This window comes from Chaetodon auriga, chromosome 22 (genome assembly GCF_051107435.1).
Source record: "Chaetodon auriga isolate fChaAug3 chromosome 22, fChaAug3.hap1, whole genome shotgun sequence".
In the NCBI taxonomy this organism is placed as follows: Eukaryota; Metazoa; Chordata; class Actinopteri; order Chaetodontiformes; family Chaetodontidae; genus Chaetodon; species Chaetodon auriga.
This window is the reverse complement of record NC_135095.1, coordinates 6365287-6385686: the sequence shown is the minus strand read 5'-3', so window position 1 is coordinate 6385686 and position 20400 is coordinate 6365287. Positions and strand designations below refer to the sequence as shown.

The 20400-nt window shown below is 45.3% G+C and overlaps 1 protein-coding gene across 6 annotated transcripts in view; it reads left to right on the top strand.

The window, feature by feature from the left end:
* Nucleotides 1-20400, top strand: part of sox5 (SRY-box transcription factor 5) — a 220911-nt gene that overhangs the window by 127959 nt on the left and 72552 nt on the right. For 5 of the 6 annotated variants that reach the window (XM_076721790.1, XM_076721793.1, XM_076721792.1 and 2 more), the window contains exons 1-2: nucleotides 3068-3367; nucleotides 15182-15377. In XM_076721790.1, the coding sequence (XP_076577905.1) occupies nucleotides 3291-3367; nucleotides 15182-15377 (273 nt within the window). In that variant the 5' untranslated portion in view covers nucleotides 3068-3290. Of the gene's footprint in view, nucleotides 1-3067; nucleotides 3368-15181; nucleotides 15378-20400 lie in introns of those variants that run through there. The other variant, XM_076721791.1, reaches the window with a different exon arrangement.

Genomic DNA, 20400 nt, shown 5'->3' with positions numbered 1-20400 from the left:
TCAATTATTGGTTTCTGTGCCAAGAGGTTAAGACAGAGGTGATTTGACTACATTGCGATATGACATTGTTAAAAAAACAAAACAAAACAAAAAAAAAAAAAAACAATGCAAACTAAAAGCCTGGAGAGGGAACATTAGGAATGGGACCACGCAGTCTTGTGGAGGTGTTCAGACTGGTCCTTCAGGTCATTCCTGGAGATATGTCCTGTGGGATGCTGAAGCAGACAAAAAAAAAAAAAGGACGGTATATATGCAGTTAGAGAAGGTTTAATACTCGTATAAATAGAAGCACAGAGAGTGACTCAGTCAGTGACACTCACTGTGTCATGCATTTTTAACCCGACGATGGGAACGGCAGCTCACCTAATGGGAGGAAATCGCTGGCACGTCAGGAACAAGCCTTGAGATGGGAAGAACATGGCACAGATAGCTGTCGGTCATTTCAGGCCTCAGTCGAGTTTTGTTCATGTTAATCAGAGAAGGGGTTTGCTTGCATGTGTACGTGGAGCCGAACAGACTCATGTTGCATGTATCGGGGGAAACCTGGCCTTTTCCAAACCCCTGTAAAACTCTCTTGCATTTTGATCACCTCCTCACCACTCACCACGTCAATCAAGAAGGGAGTTTCGAAGAGCCTGATGTCAGTGGCAGCAGAGTCTTGAAAGAGCTGATTGAGCTGTGTCAGGAGAGATTTGTTAACAGCCTCATATTCACCTGTTTTGCAGAAAGGTTGCGTCTGGGAAAGCAGCCTTCAGTTCCGACGGTGTGGGGAAGTGGGAAACATTGACGATGCCCAGTTGAATCTCAAAGAGACAGAGCTTCACAGTGATGTGCGTACAGCTGCCTCGTAGCTTCTTCTTCAGAGTGTTGAGTGGACTTGTAAGATCAACTAAAAAAAGCTGGGTGTGCCACCCATAGGGATCACTTATGAAGAGTCAGTGTTTCGCTTTCAAAATGTGGTTGATTTCAGATCTCAGGGAATGATAAGACTGCAGCTGTGAGCCGTGACTTAGCCATGGTGCATCGGAGCGGTAGATTACCTCAGTCCCATGTCAGCGATCGCAACGGGCACTGCTCCAAAAATGTCTTTGCCAGTCATTGTCCCCTTTACTGTCCTGAGATCAAGTAACAGCTCCATGACACAAAACTTGTAGACTCCCTGCAAACAGCTGAGCTGTGTGTGGCATCTGTGCTCTCATCACGTGCAGTGGAGTAAAAATCAAAGGTGTTAGCTTTATCTGACACTTGCTGTTCCACGTTAGCTGACAGGTCCTCAACTCTCCGTGCGACTGTTTTTCTAGACATAATGACGCTCTCTGTGGACACGTTGTCCAATGTCAGTGAAGTCACTATCCGACAATAGTTTTCTGTGCTGGGCGATAAGCTACGCTATGTCATAGCTCACTGTTGTGGATTTTAGTTTAGATGACAGGATAGTGCCAATAATCTTGAAACAATGGATTCAGATTCCTCAGTGTTCATTTAATGCATTAGAAATGTGATTTGGAGCTTGAAGTGTGGCAGCACTTTCTATTAATCTTGTTTCAAGGTTTGTTTTACGTCCACTGGTCTGTTTATTCTGTCAGCGAAACCAATGGTGAAAAAAAGCATGGTGTGTGTCAAAGTGGAGCACAAAACGGTTTCACTTTACAGACATGGTGGAACCAAAGGGACAGTAAAAGAGGCTGGAACAACACAAGTTAACCAATTAAGCACGGATGAGTCCAAGGCATTCCAAATATGTAGTAAAAAGTATTACTTTTAGCTTCTCTTTGTTCGGAGCGTGAAAGCTACACTCTGAGGTGGATTATCACTTTGAACAGGAGTTTCCAGGCTGCAGTTGAAATTGTGTTATTTCATAGACAGCAGTGCACAGCATTACGTCAGGCTGTGGAACATTGTGTCATTGAATAGCAGTGTTTCAGTAATCCAGCGACTGCAATAATCACTGGAATCACAACACTCGTCACAAGCGGACACACTCTGAAACATTTGAAATCATATGAGATAACTTTATGTTTTAAATCAGTATTATAATGCAGCTGTCTTTATCTTTGCATCCTGGAGTTCAGAGACATTATCGGGTAATCACATTACTCTTAAATCTTTGAAAAGGACAAATCAATAAATCTTAAACTGTGTACATTCAGTAAGAGAATTAGGAGTGATTCTTCCACTCAGCTGATGCTCTGCCAGCCTCAGTAAAAGACAGTGGACCATGTTCATAACTTACTTTATAGGCTCACAGCCTGTTTTCACATAATGTTTTCAGACTTCTTTTAGAAACTGAAGTTAGTTAATGAGTCAATTGACAGCAAATTAGTTGTAAATAATTTTGATAATTAAGTCTAATTTGTTTATTGAGGGAAAATTCCTAACACATGCTGGCTCAAGCATCTTAAAGTGGAGAATCTACGGCTCCTCTCTCTTTTTTATGATTGTAAGTTAACTGTCTTCAGGTTATAAACTGTCGGTCCCTCAAAATAATCAATTTCAACATCACCGGGTTGCAGCTGTAATCCAAAAGCAGCAAAAAGACGTCTAAATCATCTAGAAATTTGGCAATTTTTTAATTTTAGCTCCTCATTTAATGTTGTTTCTGCCGAAGAATTTCTGTTTGCAGTGGAGGAAAACATTACTTTTCAGGCCGTCCTACAGTTAAAGTCCCCTTTAGACGAGCCGTGTTGTATAAAAGTGTAAAAACAGAAAAGAACCTGCAAATGTGAAGTCCAACTCTTATTGATTAATTTCCTTCGTGTTGCATAATAAAGTGCACGTGAGCTTGCAGTGGTCTCATCACTGTGAAGTGTGTGTGTGTGTGTGTGTGTGTGTGTATGATCTGTGACTGTTGTCTGAGTGTGTGAAAACCAAATGTATATGTGCGTGTGAGAGAGAGATGGACTTGAGGAGGGGGGCAGCACTGCTGTGCATTTGCACTCAGGGAGTGATGAGCCCTCTGGTCAAATGGCCCCTCCCCTTTGCTCACGCACACACACACACACATACACTGAAGGAGGCTCTGCTGCTGCTGGCCCTTTAAGAGCTGAGCCTAGATCTCACAGCTTACAGCGAGGGAGGGAGAAGAGGAGGGACAGAGGCAGAGAGAGAGAGAGTGAGGGAGGGTGTTCGGCTGAAAGTGTGTGAGTAGAGAGACAGAGAGGAACACAGAGAGAGAGAGAGAGAGAGAGAGAGAGAATCAGCAGTGTGTGTGAGAGGTTGAAGGATCACTTCTATCCCGTCTTGTTTTGGGGAGACTAACCTTGTTCATCTGAGCATTGTGGGACTGTTTTATGTTGTTGTTGTCGAGAGAGACGGACCCTTACTCCAGCATGCTCACTGAGCCTGAGCTACCTCAGGAGTGTAACAGGTACGTGACGCTTTCTCACACACACACGCAAACACACGCACACACACAAAGTCACCTACACACACACACACACACACACACACAAACACACACACACTCGCGTACGGATGACAGAGACGGAGGACAGAACGGAGCAGGACAGAGATAGGGAGGGGAAGGTGCCGGGAGGATAGGAGTAGAAAGTAGAAAGGCATGTGTGTGAAGAGAAGACTCCGTCTGCGTGTGTGTGTGTAAAGCATGTGAACTGTTACAGCGAGTTAGTTGAGTTTGAGGCTGGAGTGTGTGTGTGTGTGTGTGTGTGTGTGTGTGTGTGTGTGTGTGTGTGTGTGTGTGTGTATGAGTGAGACAGAGAGATGTTAAGCAGAGTTGATGATTGACTCCTGTCCTTTTTGGAGAGATACGATATGCAAAGCTGGGGCAAAGCAGGCATAATGTGTGTACATGTGTGTGTGTGTGTGTGAGTGTGCGAGAGAGAGAGAGAGAGTGTGTGAGTGTTACAGTAACAGAATTGATTCTCTTTTCCTCCTCTGACTGAAGTTGTGTTGCTTTAGTTCACTACCTCCATAGACCAACTGCTTAAAACAGTGTTGGTGTGTGGGTGTGTGTGTGTGTGTATGAAAGAGCGAAAAAGAGACACTTACAGAGGTGTGTGTGTGTATGTGTGTGTGCGTGTGTGTCAAAGCCCTCTCATCATCTCATCTCCACTGCTCACCACAACTTTATTTACTTCTGCTTTACGCTGTCAGCTATTAATAAGTCTCCTTCTCTAACAGCCAAACACATTTAGGTGTCATCAACAAGTCCAAAATATATGAAAAAATTTCTTTATTTCAAAGTCCTAAAAAAAAAAAAGTCAAACAAAAAACAGCCAAAACAAATCACCCTGCCCTCCCGCTCAGCCTTGTCTTTTAAAATTTACTTAAACTTATTTTGCAATTTATTTTTCACTTAATCCTAAGTCAATACATGCAAACCCTCAGTAATCCTATTGTCACTCTGCGTGTTGTTGTTGTTGTTGTTATTTTTTTCTTGCCTTATGCTAATGTTAATCTCACTGTGCTCCTCTGATGTTTGTGCGGGCCTGCTTCATTTAGAGGTGGGAACCCTCTAACCTTGCCCTATTCCGACACTGTCAACACAAGTGGCTTTTGCCTGTGGAATAATGGCTGTTTGATGCTAATGCTGTGAGAGACAGATTATGTTATAATACCCGGCGTTTTAATACTAACACACACACACACACGCCTCTCTCTCCCTTCGCCCGCTTGACTTTTATTGCATTAAAGTGGCGCTCTGTTTTGCCCGATGAAACTAATCTTTTGTTCCGAGATAAACTAGGGTCGATGGGGTTGGGGTGGTGGTGGTGGTGAGGGGGTGGGGGGGGGATTTCAGGGGCCCCTTGAATTAAGAACACATTTAGATGTGGCAGAAATGTGTTTTTAATAAACCGTTCAATCCGGCAAAGTGGTTGAGGAGAGAAAAAAAAAAAAGATAACAACAGCTAGGAGGAATTAAAAATTTAAAGGATTACACAGAAAAGCAGAATGTATGGAGATAAATGCAGGGATTACAATGACTTAGGAGGAGAGCGCTTAAAACTCTTGCTTTCCAGTAATGCACTCCATCACTGTGGCTCTGGACGTGTGTGTGCATGTGCGCGGGAGTGTGTGAGTGTTCAGATGTGGATGTATGTGTGACCGAGAGAAGGGTATCTTCCATTCCGTGTGTGTGTGTGTGTGTGTGTGTTTGGAGTGTGTGTGTGTGTGTGTGTGTGTGTGTGTGTGTGTGTTTGGAGTGTGTGTGTGTTGAGCGGCAGTCTCTCGGCGGAGCGGAGTGTGTGTGAGTTGCCAGTGTGTGTGCGCTCCAGCCTCAGTGGCCGCGATGCTCTCCGTTCCAGCGTCTCCGTAAGTGTCCGCTCGCCTCCTTCACCCATGCCTCTTCTTCATCCTCTCGTCGCACTTCCTCTTCTTTTAGTTTTCAGCACTTCTTCCCCTCTCCCTCTCCCTCTCCTCTTCCTCTGAAATCACATTGTTGTAGAAATTCACTCGGAGTGACTTTTGACGGGAAAACAGCCGATGAAGAAGAGTTTGTCTGAGTTTCTAGAAGAAGGGTTGTCTGAAAGGAAATCTTTTTTTTTTTTTTTGAGAGGTGAGGAATCATCTCTGATTTTTTTTTTTGAATTTGTTGGTGAGTATGAGTTTGAGGGTTTAAAACATACATTATTATTCTCATCTTATTTAAGCCGACAAAAGTCATGTGATACGGTTTTTCGTCTCGTCTTGTTTAGCTGGTAAAAAAGCACCTCGTGCTTTGACAAAGCTTGAATGTTGTGTGATATTATTTTAGATTCTAATTTTATATTCTAATTGTGCTTTTCGTGATTTGAACTATTTTTTTGGTCCTCTAAGCGCTCGGCTGTGGATCAAAATTTCCAGTCGAAGCTGAAAATAGCGGAAACAGACTGCCGTCGCTAACACGGCCTCATCTGTTCGCACAAACAGAACAGAAATATACACACAGGGAGAAACGGAGAAAGCCAAAAGCAACCAAAACAGACAGGAGAAAGACTGAGAAAAGGAGACATTTGAAGGCAGTGGATGGAGGGATGAAGGGAAAAGAAACGATGTGGTCTCACTGACACATTCCTCCGTGATGGACAGGAGAAGGAGCAGAAGAAGAAGGAGCAGGGTCACAGAAAAGTGAGAGTGCCAGAGATGACTGAGGGGGGTGATGTTGGAGGTGGGGGGGGGGATGAGGAGGAGGAGGAGGGAGGAGAGGAAGGCAGTGGTGGATTTTCACACCCCTCCATTTGTCCTCTCCATTTATTGGGGTGTTTGTGTGCATGTCAGTGCGTTTGAAGGGGGGGGGGGGGGGGGGGGGGGGCAGTCAGCAGTGGCTGTGTCAACACTTTGAACGGTTTAAGCAGGACACACTCAGATACAATCTGACATTAGCCGTGTCGCGCTCAGCAACAAGGACGGCATCAGCAGCTTGAAGGATTTTGCTTCATTTCATTGAGACAAACATTCTTTTTATTTCTATCAGCAAATCTGATTTGTTGTCAGCAGTGAAAAGTAAATAAGCATATTTAGGGAAGCACTGCACTTTAGCGTGATTGAGGGTACTGTATTTGAATATTTCCATCTAGTCCACTACATTTCACAGGAAAATATTGTACTCGTTTCCTCAAATATAGTTAGTTGACGCCTGTAATTATGACGACACTTACTTTAAAGATTTTGCCCACAAAACAATGATGGACTTCTAAAATGTGATGTATCATTATAGACTGAAGCACCCACTGGTGCATATTAGTAAATAGTTGAAATCTGCTCGCCTACAACAGTAAGATGCCGCTGACACCTGAATGCACCAGTAATAATAATCCAGTATTATGTTATATATATAAATGATAAAAAGATTCTGACAAGGCTGTTCTTTTGAGTGCTTTTACTTTGAAAAGTTTCAGTATTGTGTGCTGATGATACTTAAGCTGAATTCAAAATTTGAACACAGGCGTTTAACTTGTCGTGTTTTTTTTTTTGTTTTTTTTTAAGTGTGGTTTTGCTGCTCGAGCTGAATCTGAATAAGTCCACCGCCGCTGTTTATTTGTATTTACCTGAATAATCATTGACTTTTATTTTGTAATTATAGAGGTATGGGCAGTTTTCAAGTGAGAAAGTCTTGTGGCTGACGATAAAAACTTGTTTCCAATTTAAGTGAGCAGTGCTGCTTCCAGTGTAAGTGTCTCTGTACTTCATTTAAAAGGGTGAGATTAAAGTGGTGTGTGTGTTTGAGGAAAGAGAGAATGTGTGTGTCTGTGAAGGAGGGAGAGAGAGCGAGTGGAGTAATTGAGTAGAGTGTCCGTGCTCTGCAAACTAATGCGCTGTTCTGCCCCTCTCTTCCCCTGTGGCCCTGTCCCGGCCTCCCTCTCTCTCTCTCTCTCTCCCCTCTCTCTCTCTCTCTCTCTCTCTCCCCCCTCTCTCTCCCACCACCACCTCGGACTGGAGGCCATTGTCTGGGCCATATTGTCTGTCCCCAGAGAGCCTTGATAACCGTGTCTCCATCCACGGAGCGAGAGGGGGGCAAAAAAGAAAGAAATGGAAAGAAAGAAGGACAGACAGAAAAATACCAGAGGAGAATGCTAAAGCCCCCCACCCCACTTCCTCCCCCCTCATCCCTACTTCCTCCCCTCTCTCAGCGCACTAACGCCCACCCCCCTCACCCCTCCAACTCTCTCCCACCACGACCTCCCACCCCGGTGCAATCAGCTGACCCTGTGTGATAGCCAATAGAGGAAAAGGAGGGAGAATATTAGGCTGCGTTTGTTCTTGATGTTGTTATTGTTTATTGGTGGGGGAGGAGGAGGGGTGTCTGGGATGAAGGGGCGAGAGTGATGAAGTGTTAGAAGTGACTGGGACAGAGAGAGAAAGTTTATGTGTGTGTGTGTGTGTGCGCGTGTGTGAGGAAAACACAGACGGAGGTGTCCCTCCAGGCTAACTAGAGTCTGGTCATATGACATGAGGTCACAGGGTAGGGGTCATAGGGCAGCTGCAGGCACTTCATTGTCAATAGAGAAGGAAAACTCCTGGCGTGTGTGCATGTGTGTGTGCGTGTTTGTGAGTGTGTGTGTGTGTGTGTGTGTGGTAATCCAGGATTTAACTCTTCATCACACTTCACATTCCTCTTTCTCTCTCCATCTACTTTCTCTCCTTCTTCTTCTTCTTCTTCGTCTTCTTCTTCTTCTTCTTTTTCTGTCATCCATCAATCTAAGCAGCCTGTCTGACCCCACTATGTTGCGCTCTTTCTCCCTATCTGTCTCACACGCACACACACACACACAGACACACACACACACACACTGTTTACCATCCTTCCAATCTACAATAGAAGACAGTGTTAGAGGCTTGGAGCTCCCTCCCAGAGCGCTACAATGAAACCTCTGTCTTTCCAGGTAGTGAGGGAGGGAGAGAGAGAGAGAAAAGATAGAAAGGGGGAGAGAGAGAGAGAGAGAGAGAAGAGAGAGAGAGAGAGAGAGAGAGGGAAGGGGGGGTGGTCAGAGGAAAAAGGAGGAGACCATTTGGGCCGAGGTGGGAGAGTTTCAAAGTGCGGGAGGAAAGAAAGAGGCCAGCTGGGAGTGAGTGTGTGTGTGTGTGTGTGTGTGTGTGTGTGTGTGTGTGTGTGTGTGTGAGTGAGCATTTGTGTGTTGTCATTTATGTGAGAGAATGAGCTTGCATTTGTGTGTGAGTGTGTATGTGTGCGTTTGTGTGTGTGTCTGGTTTACAGGGGCAGGCCAAGTCGCTGACAGTGAGACAAATGTTGTGACTCCTTTATGGATTGCTTAACAAATGCAGCACAAATAGTGGCCTGGCACAACAATGGAAAAACACTGTCCCTCGCTCAATAAACATTATGCAGCGTCTCCCCCTCGCAAAACACCGGGGGAGCGGGGCCGCTGTCCACCGGATGCACTTTTCCTCTCTGTCTGTCTCTTTTCACCCCTCCCCTCCTCCTCCCCCAGCTCTCTCCTTCTGCCTCTCTTCTTCCTTTTTCTATAGCGACACTCGAGATTTTCCCACGAGCTGCCTTCACTTGGCCTTAAACTGATGGTGACAAACCCACTGAAAGTTAATAGATAGATAGATAGACAGACAAGCGCATCACCCCCCCCCCCCTTCCTTATCCTCCTCTCCTCCCCTGCCCTTTATCTTTTCTCCATCCTGTCTTCTGTGCTAAAATGTCAGTGACGATCACGTTGTCTGGTGACTCAGTGTAAAGACATAAATAAGGTTTTAAAGAGGGGAAGAAAAGCTGAAAACATGACAAGGAAAGTATGTGGAGTGATGCCTCGCTGGTGACTAAAGCTTTGGGTGGATGAATGGACAAGAGAGGCAGACAGACAGACAGACAGAGAGAGAGAGAGAGGTAGTCCCAGAGGCCACATGAGTTAGCCCACGTCTTTAGCGCCCACCCCCTTCGCTCTCCCCACACACACACATACACAACACATGACTGTCTCTCCAGCGTGTGCGTGTGTGTGTGTGTGATTAACAGCGGTGACATTAGGTTGTGTGTTATTGCCTTTTGTGGTTAAGCTGGACAGGAAACACAGTTTGGGCTGTCGGCCGCCGATTTAGGGCACCTCACAGAGGATGCTTTGTGTGTGTGAGGCTGAGTGTGTGTCTGCGCCTTTGTGTGTGTGTGTATGTGCGTGTGTGCCAGGGTGTGTCTATGCGTATATGAGTGTGTGAGCATATACAGGCAGGAGCTGTGTTCAGATTTTCTCCCTGTTACACACTGTTTACTTCAGCAGAGCAAGTCATCAGGGAAAATCCAGCAGGCATTTTACAGCATTTTACATCAATACTAACAAGCAGAAAATTTTTACTTAACGATGTTATGGTGCCGTTAAACTTCATGTCCAAGCATCTTTGGAAATTGTTTTTAAATTGCTGTTATGGATATGGACTCTTCACATTTGTTTGGGCTTTTTCAACACTTGTTTTCTATATGAAAATGTTGGAGAGGAATGTAGAAATTTGAACTTTTCTGCTCAGAAGTTCTCAACGGCTGCTCTAAATGTAATGCTTGTCAAGAGGATACAGACCTAACAGAGCCACACCAAGGGAAGAAGGAATATCATTGACTCTCTCCTCCAGGTCCTCCCCCCGTTAATCTTTATCCCTCCATCTCAGCCTTGCTTCTCTGTTGCTGCCCCACTCTTCCCACTGTTCAAAAGGACAGCCTATAAATAGATATTAGGCAATATCCTTAAGAGTCTACACAGAGAAGAAGGGAGGGAAGGAGGGAGGGAGGGAGGGGAGGTATGGAGCGACATTCTTACAAACAGCTGATTGTGTAAAGAGGGAACAGTAAGTAAGACAACACCGGGTGGGGGAGAGTGGCAGGAAGACGGAGAAAGGGAAAGAGCAGGAGGACAGACGATGTTAAAATAAGTTCAGGAGTGTGTGACAGAGAGATAGAGACAGAGAGGGAGGGAGAAATCGTTTTGAAAGCTGAGACGAGGCATAGGGAGTGCAGCGAGAGAGGAAAGAGAGGGAGGGAGAAAAAAAACGATGGCAATAAAGCAAGCGATAGCGCGACACAGGGGGAAACATTTGTTTAAATTCCCGCCTGAGGTGTCATACGGATGTAAATGTTGCGGTCGGCTCCTCGGAGGCAAAACGCCCTGGGCGCCTTATCTAAAAGGCACATTCCGCTCAACTATTTTGATATGCCCTTCCATTCCCTCAGAGAACAATTTCAAAGATAGCTCGCATTTCCACGCAAATAGACCCACACCTGAGTGACAGGCAGGCAGTTCTCAGCAGTCACAAGGTGGCGGGGAAAACCCCCCGCCCCTCGTACGAATGTCACTTTGACTCTTGACAGCACTTTAGAATTAGCCGGCGTGCTTATTTTTACTGTAGACGACAGATTCGACTGACTGTGCAGCGCGTGTTTGTGTAGTGATTGAAATAATGGGTTGTAATTTAAAGAGAGGCTGAGCACGTACATGCACGCACGCACGCACGCACACACACGCATATATACAGAAGCGCACACACTTGACTGTGGAATTCTCCAGAGGAGGCTCCCACGCTCCCTGAAAGCTTGTTCTGAGTAGAGGAGTTAACAAGAGCAGTTAGCACCATGATAATGTTAGCAGCCAGACACACAGAGCGAGAGAGCCGGGCGTGTGTGTGTGTGTGTAAGTGTGCGTGTGTGTGATAGCCTGTGACATTTCTGCGATGGCTGCTTTGTCTTTCCCTCACTCTTCAGTGAAGCTGAAACAAATCTTTGCCCCCATTTTGCTTAATTCATTTGATTTATGTGAATCATGGGTGTGCGGTTTTGAAAGTGTTTTGCTTGCGTGTTCGTAAGCCTGCTGCTTGTATTTAAAACACGCTTGCGTGTGCGTAAAAGCGCCACTGCTGACGTGCCAACATGAAATGGACACGTTGATCGCAGTAAGCGAAGGCCAGGAGACGGTTAACCACCGTTGATGGCGATTATTCGGCCCGTTAATGGACGCACGTCGCTGTCCGATTAGTGACTTAGCAGCAGTGGACATATGTGATATGAGAGGGACTTAACTGAGGAGCCGCTAATCATCAAAAAGCCAAGGGGAAGTGGCGCTCTAATCTCAGCTTAGCGCTCTCACCGTGTGCACACTTGTGTGTGTGTGCGCGTGTGCGTGTGTGTGTGGATCCTGCAAGGGAAATGAGAGTTTAGGGGGTGGAAGAGACGAGCAGCAGATTGGAGTTTACTTATTAATTTGATTTGTAAATCAAAAAATACACTGCAATATTGTTGCACTGGTGTTATGCCATTTGGAATATCATTACTGTGCCGCTTTGTGGAAAAGGCAAGCAGCATGTGTGTGTGTGAGAAATGTGTTAAGGACTGTCTTTGGCGTGAGGTGTTCGATTTTTTGGTATTGTTGGACTGGGCAGAATTATGCTAATATTCTCTAATTACGACCTGGGCCACGCTGCCAATTTGTCGACTTAATAAAACCTCATCTTTTTTTTTTTTTAATCCTCCTCATCGCTCCGCGCTTTCAAGCGGCTTCCTCCAGGTCTCCTCCAGGTCTCCGCCGGCGTGACAGCCCTGCCAAACTTTAAATGAAGTAGCTGGTGTAACCTGCACACCCGCCGTGCCCAATTGTATAGTAATTCGACTTCAAAGGCAAACGGGAGGGAGAGAGGGATTTTATAGCTGGAGAGGAGCTGTGAACGGCCTCCCCATTCATAGACACCCACCTCTGAGGAAGTAGTAGCAGAATTGGGGAGGGGGTTGGACGGGTGTGAAAAGGAGTGGAGGGAGGAGAAGGAAAAAGAGGAGCAAAAAAAGAAGCAAAAAGTATGATGAAATGTTTGCCACTGAGTTATTCTTTAGAAGAGTGGAGCGCTCTCATTGGCCCCGCAGAGTTTTTGGATGTCTGTGTTGTTTTCCGTGTTAATGCGTAACCGTCCGTCCAGATATGTCAGCGCGGCTGTGGCTAAATGATGGATAATCAAATTGTAAAAACAAAAATAAGAATCCTCACATGCTTTTCGAGACATTTCAGTCGCTGAGCCAAAGTGCAACATTAGTGAGGTGAGGGGATTCAAAGCTGACCCCAGGTCTGTGTACAGGGTAATGGTGAGGCAGAGGTGTGCGCAGAACACAAGGGGAGGTGTGTGTGTGTGTGTGTGTGTGTGTGTGTGTGTGTGTGTGTGTGTGTGTGTGTGTGTGTGTGTGTGTGTCTGAAACAAAAGGCCTCAGTGTGAGAGAGTGAAAGGAGGTAAAGTAAACAGGCAGTGATGAAGACAGACCTGCAGTGTTAGGGCCTCTGTTCTATGTATGTGCGCATATGTGTGGGTGTATGTGTGTGTGTGCCGCGTGGCTCAAAGCCCTGTAGTTTGTACAGCTGGGCCTGCCGCTGGCATTGGACGGTGTGAGTGGAATGACACACACACACAGGCTTGTGCACACACATGCATCTCCTCAGTCACTCTATCAGAAGTAAATGATAAAGTGTGGTAAATGTTATCGCGAGTCGCTTTCAGTTTTGATATTAATAGGATTTAACGATGGCAGCGCACAGTTTTATCTCTTAAGTCTTTTGTCATCCAAACAAATACAAAGTCTTCACTGGTCATTTATGGCCCCAGTTTTTGCTGAGCAAGCCTAAGGTGATAGAGAGTCCAGGAGAAGCAGATAAAGAAATCAGCTGCAGATACACATTCCTGTGGACTTGAACAACTGTATGTGTGTGTTTGTGTGTGTGTGTGTGTGTGTGTGTGTGCGTGTGCGTGTGCGTGTGCGTGTGTGTGTGTGTGTGTGTGTGTGTGTGTGTGTGTGTGTGTGTTTCTCTTCTGCACCCATTTTCCTACATGAAAACACAGATTCTACCTTGTTTAGCATCATCCTAACACCTAGAATGGGATTATGGACGTTTTACCTTGATGTAAGTGTACCAAAAAAAAAAAGCATTAGAATAGTGAGATTGCAGTTTTGCACAACTTGATTTAATAGCTTCATTTCTGTGGTGGTGATTTAGTAATTTTCTGATTTGACTTCAAATGAAGTGTGACATGAGTCCCCTCCATAAGTGGATGAAATTATCCAACCTTTAAAAGCCCAGCGGAGTCCACTGAAACGCAAAAAAACATATGCAAAGGAACACAAAGTTGCTTTTCATGTCGTTTTGGGGAGAAAAAGGTTCTCAGCAATATACTAATGATAAAAGCAATTTGCAAACTGGTTTCAATGATTTGATTATCTGTGAGATCTGTGAATCTTGCAGGCAAAAATCTTCCAAAAACAATTAGAGGTAATTAAATTACATCAGTATGGTGTAGAGTTAGCTTTTTATGGTCTTACTTGAGTGGAGTTTATTTGATTTCGACCGTAACCTTCCCCGCGATGTGATAACGCCTCATGTTGTGTTTCTTCACATGGCGCTTCCCTCATCCCCTCCAGTGAGCGGCACTCAATATTGTTTGCCTTTCCACTGTCATAAGGTAAATAAGCAATGAATTAATGGCAGTGGCTGCTCCTAGGAACAATGCCAGATGTACAGTCCGGAGGAAATCCAATAGAGTCAAGAGTGTAATCAGTTTAGCGGAGACAAGCAGCGAGAGAGGGGAAGAATTTGAGAGAGGAGGGAAAGAAGGAGTCAGCGGACTTTGAGAGTCGGACGCCTGTTGCTTATTTCTTGCTTCTCAGCGCTTACCGTCACACGCTCCCCTCCCCTCAAGTTTTCACAGTCCCTCCATCCACACCTCCAACCCTCCATCCCTCCATCCACGCCTCCATCCCTCCATCCCTGTCACGCGTTGCCTCTGTGCGACTGAGCGTTAGCAGCCTATTACCCGGGGTCATAGTCGCAGTGGCTTCAAGGCTGACAAGTGCATCTGAAAGCACTCAGGCGATGCTGAGAACCACATTAAATTCTATTATTGCCGCATAGTCACTGCATCCCTATTCAGCTGAAGTACAGGGAGGCAAATTTACCTTGTGAGAGACAGAGTTCACCTAATAGATGTGGCTTTATATCCTTTCCTTCTTTTCAAGGGAACAAAGCCACAGTAACAAATGCAAACAGCGGGGCCCTCGTGTTGCTAGCTATTTTCCTCCAGTTCCTCTATTGTCCAGAGGTTTTCATAAACACGTATTATTGCCACTGTGCATACTGCTCTCACTCTGTCTCCCTCTTTTTTCCCCCCACTCTGTGTCTCTCTCTGAAAGCCTATTGTCAAGACATGGTCATTTCCTCCACAATGCCAGTGCAAGCGGGCTCCATTTGCAGTAATGGCCCCGTCTTTTGGAAAATGTGAACACTGAATGGCCCCCATGGTAAACATACTGTAAGTCCTGAGAGTGTGTTTGAAGGTCTGCCAAGGAGCTGGGTGCTCACAAACCAAAGGATATTGTGTGGGGTTGCGCTGCGAGAGCCCTGTCGGCTGAACGTGCTGAATGTGCGACTCGAATGAAGAAAACAAAACCAGAGAAATGGGAAGAGAAGAGAATTGGTGCAGGTTGATGGGCTGAATGGGATTTGGTGAATACCTGCTGGAAGGACTGAGAAATGTCCTCATGCAAGCTTTTCTACAATAAACACACAGCAGAGTGGGCAGCATTTAAAGTTGTGTCAGACCATCCAGGAGTTTACAGGAAGTGGTTTTGTCCACAGGAATAACCACACTTTGTGTCGCCTCCGTCAGATAACTGTAGTCAACCTATTATATCATCTTTGAATATTGCTCACTGTTTTCCCTTCTCTCTCTCCGTCTCTCTATCTCCCTTCTCCCTTTTTTTTTCCAGGATGTCTTCCAAGCGACCAGCCTCTCCATATGGGGGGACAGATGGAGAGGTAGCCATGGCAACCAGCAGACAGCGAGTGGAGGATGAAGATAGTGAGGGACTGGGCGGTGTCATCCACCTCCCCCTGACCGCCTACTGTGGCAAGGTGTCCCCTCGCTCGCCCCCCAACCGCAACTTGGACAGCCCCCCCAACATGGTAAGGACAGCCGCCGGTTTTCGATCCGATCAGGCTTTTTGTTTCTCGGGGTGAAATAACCCACCTGTGGGTGACGCCGGCCTTGAGCACTGACTCGGGGTCACGATGTGAAATGGGTGTGACATTTTGGAGGCACTTCCCACTGGTATGACCCCCGCTGTGTGGAACAGCTTCGACTTCTGCTTCTCAGAGTAGTGACATTACTTTTGTCTCTTCTTGGAAAGTGTCAAAAACTTTAAAAAAAAATAGGTTTCAGTGTTGTTTATGTAAAAAAAAAGACATTATTGAAAGTAAAGTTTGTCCCTTCCTCGGCATCCTTGTTTATCCACTTAGCTAACAGGCAATCCAGAATGCCTTCAATGGTGCCAATTTGCCAAAATGTAAAGAAATACATCTCAAATACATAGAAGTGAGACAAATAATGGTAGTAGGAGACCAAATCCAATAATATGTCTCATGTCATGCTACCAATCTCAGTGTTTTTTTACATTATTCAGACTCAGAATGTCCCATCAACATGGTTCTTGTATTACTGGAAAACAGCCTTGTCCTCTATCCATTACTGTACAGATACTTGTCCTGTGTTCAAAAAAAAAAAATTCAGCCGGAAATTATTTAAATTAACCTTGTTTGTTTGTTCTCTTCTGAAGTTGTCTATAATGACAAAATGAATCCTGATACAGTCTGAATCTGAAAAGCCTCCTTGACTTTGTATCTTACGAGCTCCTCTAAGGGTGACTTAAAGTCACCTTTTAAACCCCAATGCAAAAAAAAAAAAAAAAAAAAAAACCTGCACCAAAACAAAAATAAGCAAACAAAAATATGCAGATATTTGTTGGGTGATTCAGAAACTGACTTCCACTGAATGGGGGGAAAAATGAGGGTTCAAGGCTACTGTTTGGGTGCACACGTGTTTTTTTGCTTTTATGTGCGCGCCACCAGCCGTCGCCTTGAGCCCATCTGATGCACTGTTGCGTGACTGCAAAATGTGAGCCATTGCAGTGAGTCATTTTCTTCAGGATAAAGTGTGACATTGTGTGGCGGCGCTGTATGTATGGCTCTGTATGTGTAAGTGCATTTGTGCATGTGTGTGTATTTGTACAGATGAATTATATCTGCTGTGTGATTCATGTTAAATATTAGTGTAGGCCTCACGGTATGCGGGTTTGTTGTAAACTTCTGGTAGCTGACGCACATGTGTGTGTTCGAGCGCTCCGCTATGTGTGCATTTTTAAGATGACTCTGTTTTCCTGCATGTGACTTGATCCATACATGTGGTGTGATTTGCAATGCATGTTCAGCACCTAAGTGTGATTATGTGACTGCACAGGGCGTTACGTGTTGCTGGTATCATCGTTTAGTTTTGTCAAATCATGTTTGCGCAACATAGTGTTGCCTGTTCACCGCGAGAGGCGTGTTATTAACGTCTTAGAGCGTCCGTTAAAGGATTTTGTCTCGTGTAAAACGCAGAGGACTCTCGTGTGTTTAGAGGGAATTTTCACAGTGTGTGTGCCAGCACACAATGCCCTGTCTTCGCCTCTCCTGGGCCCTCACCTTGGTACACACCTTGTCACAGCGGCGCTCTGATAACGACTGTTGACCTTTCCCCCATACTGACAATAAATGCCTGCATGCTGTAAAACAATGAAACAGTGCTTAGGAGCTGTAATGGAAAGCTAATTCTGTAATTAGCCTGCTGATTAGCCCGCAGGTCCCTCCCGCAGTTGTCTCATGTGTGGCAGGTGCCGGCTCGCAACCAAAGTCCTAGGATCACACAGGCGTGTAGACACTTACATACACACACACACTCACACACACACGCACAGGGTTGCTGCAGGACAGTGATTAGATTGTTCCTGGTTCATTATTATTATCTTTTATTATTTATCTTTATATGTACACTATACAAAAGCAACAGCACAAACATTGTTATCAGTAGTCGTTTGTACAGAATTGGCTTCATCACTGTCCTTTTCAGCTCATTATGAGGGGACCCCAGGACCCCTAAAATTCCTAAATATCCTCAAAATGACAAACAGCTGCTTTCTAGACCATTAATTGACAGTGGAAGGGAAACAGCATTGGTGCGTATGTGTGTTTGTGTGCTGCAGAACTTGTGTTGTTGGGGGGCGGAGGGGGGTCTCATATCCAGTATAATAGCTGATGTGGCTTATTAAGTGGATGTGTGTGTCTAGCGGGTGGGACCGGGGGCTTATCCGACAGCCTGCTTGGCATGTTGTAAGATGTGTGTTAAGTTGTTTTTTTATTCCTCGTTTTTTTTTTTTTGAGGGGGGGCACCTCCAATCCTTTTGCCGCTGACTGTCAGTGAAGAGTGGATGAAGAGAAATGGAGAGGAGGAAGGAGATTTACTATGTGGCGGGGGTGTTGGTGGGACTCTATGGGAGTGGGGCGGGGGTCCGTCTCTCTCAGCGCAATTGTCGTAAAGTGATAGGGGGAAGTAAATGGCTCATCTGCGACCGGTTGACTTGGAAGTGAAGCAGCGGGGGAGAGCGAGAGGAGGGGGGGGGGGGATTATAGCTTTATCTTGTCATAGTAAATTAACACGGCGGCGGAGAAGCGCTCGGCTACACACTGACCTCTTCATCCCGCCTGCCTCGCCTGCCTGCTCGGCTTTGGCCCGGCCGCTTTACCTGCCTGCTGCAGCTGCACAGCCACACACGCACACACACACACGCAACAACACACACACAGAGGGAGGGAGAGAATGAGAAAACAGCACTCATTGAATGTTTTAAAAAGCTGAAAGGTGCCAGATTATTCACTTTTTAAAAAATTTTGTTTTTGTACAAGCCCCGGCTCTGGATGCGAGGAGCGCCGTTCGTAATGGTTTGCAAATGAATGCAGTTTAGCTAAAAGGGTGTTTTATTGAATGTGAAGTTCTCACCATGCTGGTGGACCCTGATTGGCTGAGTGCAGCACAGTTCAAACACCTGATGGGAAGGATTTTAGTGGTAGTTCAGCGAGGTCAGCCAATCAACACGAAATCCAGTTATGGCGCCACTAAAGATATTAAAGGATGGATTTTTAACTTTGTTCCCAGGTAAACAAACAAAATGCTAAATTATTATAGCAGGGTGCTTTTAAGTCTGCACTGCATGTATAGATTTAATACCTTTCCTTCGTGCTTGCTTTCTTTTAGCTCATTTATGTTTGTGTTTTGCAAATCCTTGCAGAAAAAAAAAAATGTTTTCACATCAAGCAGAGGCAAGCATCTTCTCTCATAAATGTGTTAATGGACAAACACTAATTATTTCATTAACAGGCAAGATGCACGCTAGCCCGATAGAAAACTATAAAGACATTTCATCAGGCATTATTCCTTATTCGTCTTCCTCCCTCTTTTTTGTGTAATTTGTATGTGTGACTGCGTGTGTGTGTGTGTGTGCGCGTGTGTGCTCATGAGAATTTGACAGATTTAACACAGTCATTGAGCAGTCTTGAGACACAGTGGTCACACTTAATTTCTCATGCCAGTGATGCACTAATGAATCAACACACACTTGCCTGTCAACAGCGAGGGGTCGTGGTAAAATATACTGGCATGCATTTTTAGCCAAACTGCTATTTAAAATACAGAAAATACAGCTGCATGTTTTGACATAAGGAGAGGGCAAGTGTGTTATTCTTGAACACAAAGTTTCAACTAGAAGAAGGGCAACAACTCATGTTAATATAATGAAATAATGATCGACGTGGTACATATATGTTTTTTTGAAGTTTCCGTGGAAGAGCTCAGCCGTATTGTTGGAACGGGAGGATAAAAGTAATGTATGTGTGTTTGCTTGCTTGTCCCTGCCTGAGGGATCTGGAAGTCAAAACTGACAGTGTCTGTGTTTAGCCATGGCATGTAAAGGGATTTGCTGCACGCATGTGTGTGTGTGTGTGTGCGTGCATGTATGTGTGTGTGTGTTTGGCAATGTGTCGGAGGTGTGTTAAGTGTATGTCGCGGAGATTGGCAGCTCTGGTGTAGAGCTAAGTCTTACCCCCCTGCAGGAGAGATCAGTGACATTCTCATGGTGTGTATTTGTGTGTATTTTAGTTGAGCAGCTGTTTCCAGTTCTTCCTACTGCCACATTGTCCATGCCTTGATCCACAACGACGCGCCAAGCATCCAATATTGTTTTTCACACATACACCTTGCGCAGCCCGAGACATGTCAGGCTATGGTAGAGAGAGGGGAGGGAGAAAGAGAGAGAGGGTTGCTTCTGTCGGGCAACAGAGAGGGAGGATGGGAGGAAGACGAAGAAGAAATCAAAAAAAGAACATGAACAGCGGCATCTGTGCTGGCTGTAGAAAAAAAAAATAGCATTTGGATTTTTTTTTTTTCCCTCTTTTTCTGGCAAGAGTTACGTGTTTTTAAACCAACCTCCCCTCACAGATGAGCTTAAGAAGACAAAAGTTGTTTAATTCGGTTCCATTGCAGAGGCAGTAAAAGGATAAAGAGAGTGAGGCGCAATTTTTACTTTGTTCCAGTCATTTTGGAAGAGAATTGACATCTGCAAACTAAAGGCAGAACCGCCCACACTGCCAGCCTGCCACATCCAGTGCATATAAATACATGTATGCAGGCACTCGCACATTAACACACACACACACACACACACACACACCTACAGGCTATTTGCACTCACAGTGTCACACATATGCGCGCAGAAATGGCAAAAACCTGCTCACACACATGCGCGAGAAGGAGAGGAGGGCATGAACGTTTACAGTATCCACAATTTCTGGTTGTTCTGAATAAATGTATGTTGATGAGAAAAGTTTTGCGAGCCGCGTTATTGCGGGAACATGTCGCCGTACGCGCGTCAGCCTCCTGACGCCGGTTTACAATAGGGAATTGCCTTGTGTCTCGTCTTTTTTGATCCCTCTGTCTTGGACTTTTGCAAAATCGCCAGGGTAAGAAATGTCAGCAGGGCACATGGATTATATGCAGGGAGGTTGATGGGGGGGAAAAATCCTAAGCCATTTAAGTTGCCTTCGGGATAAGGCTGTCTGTCTG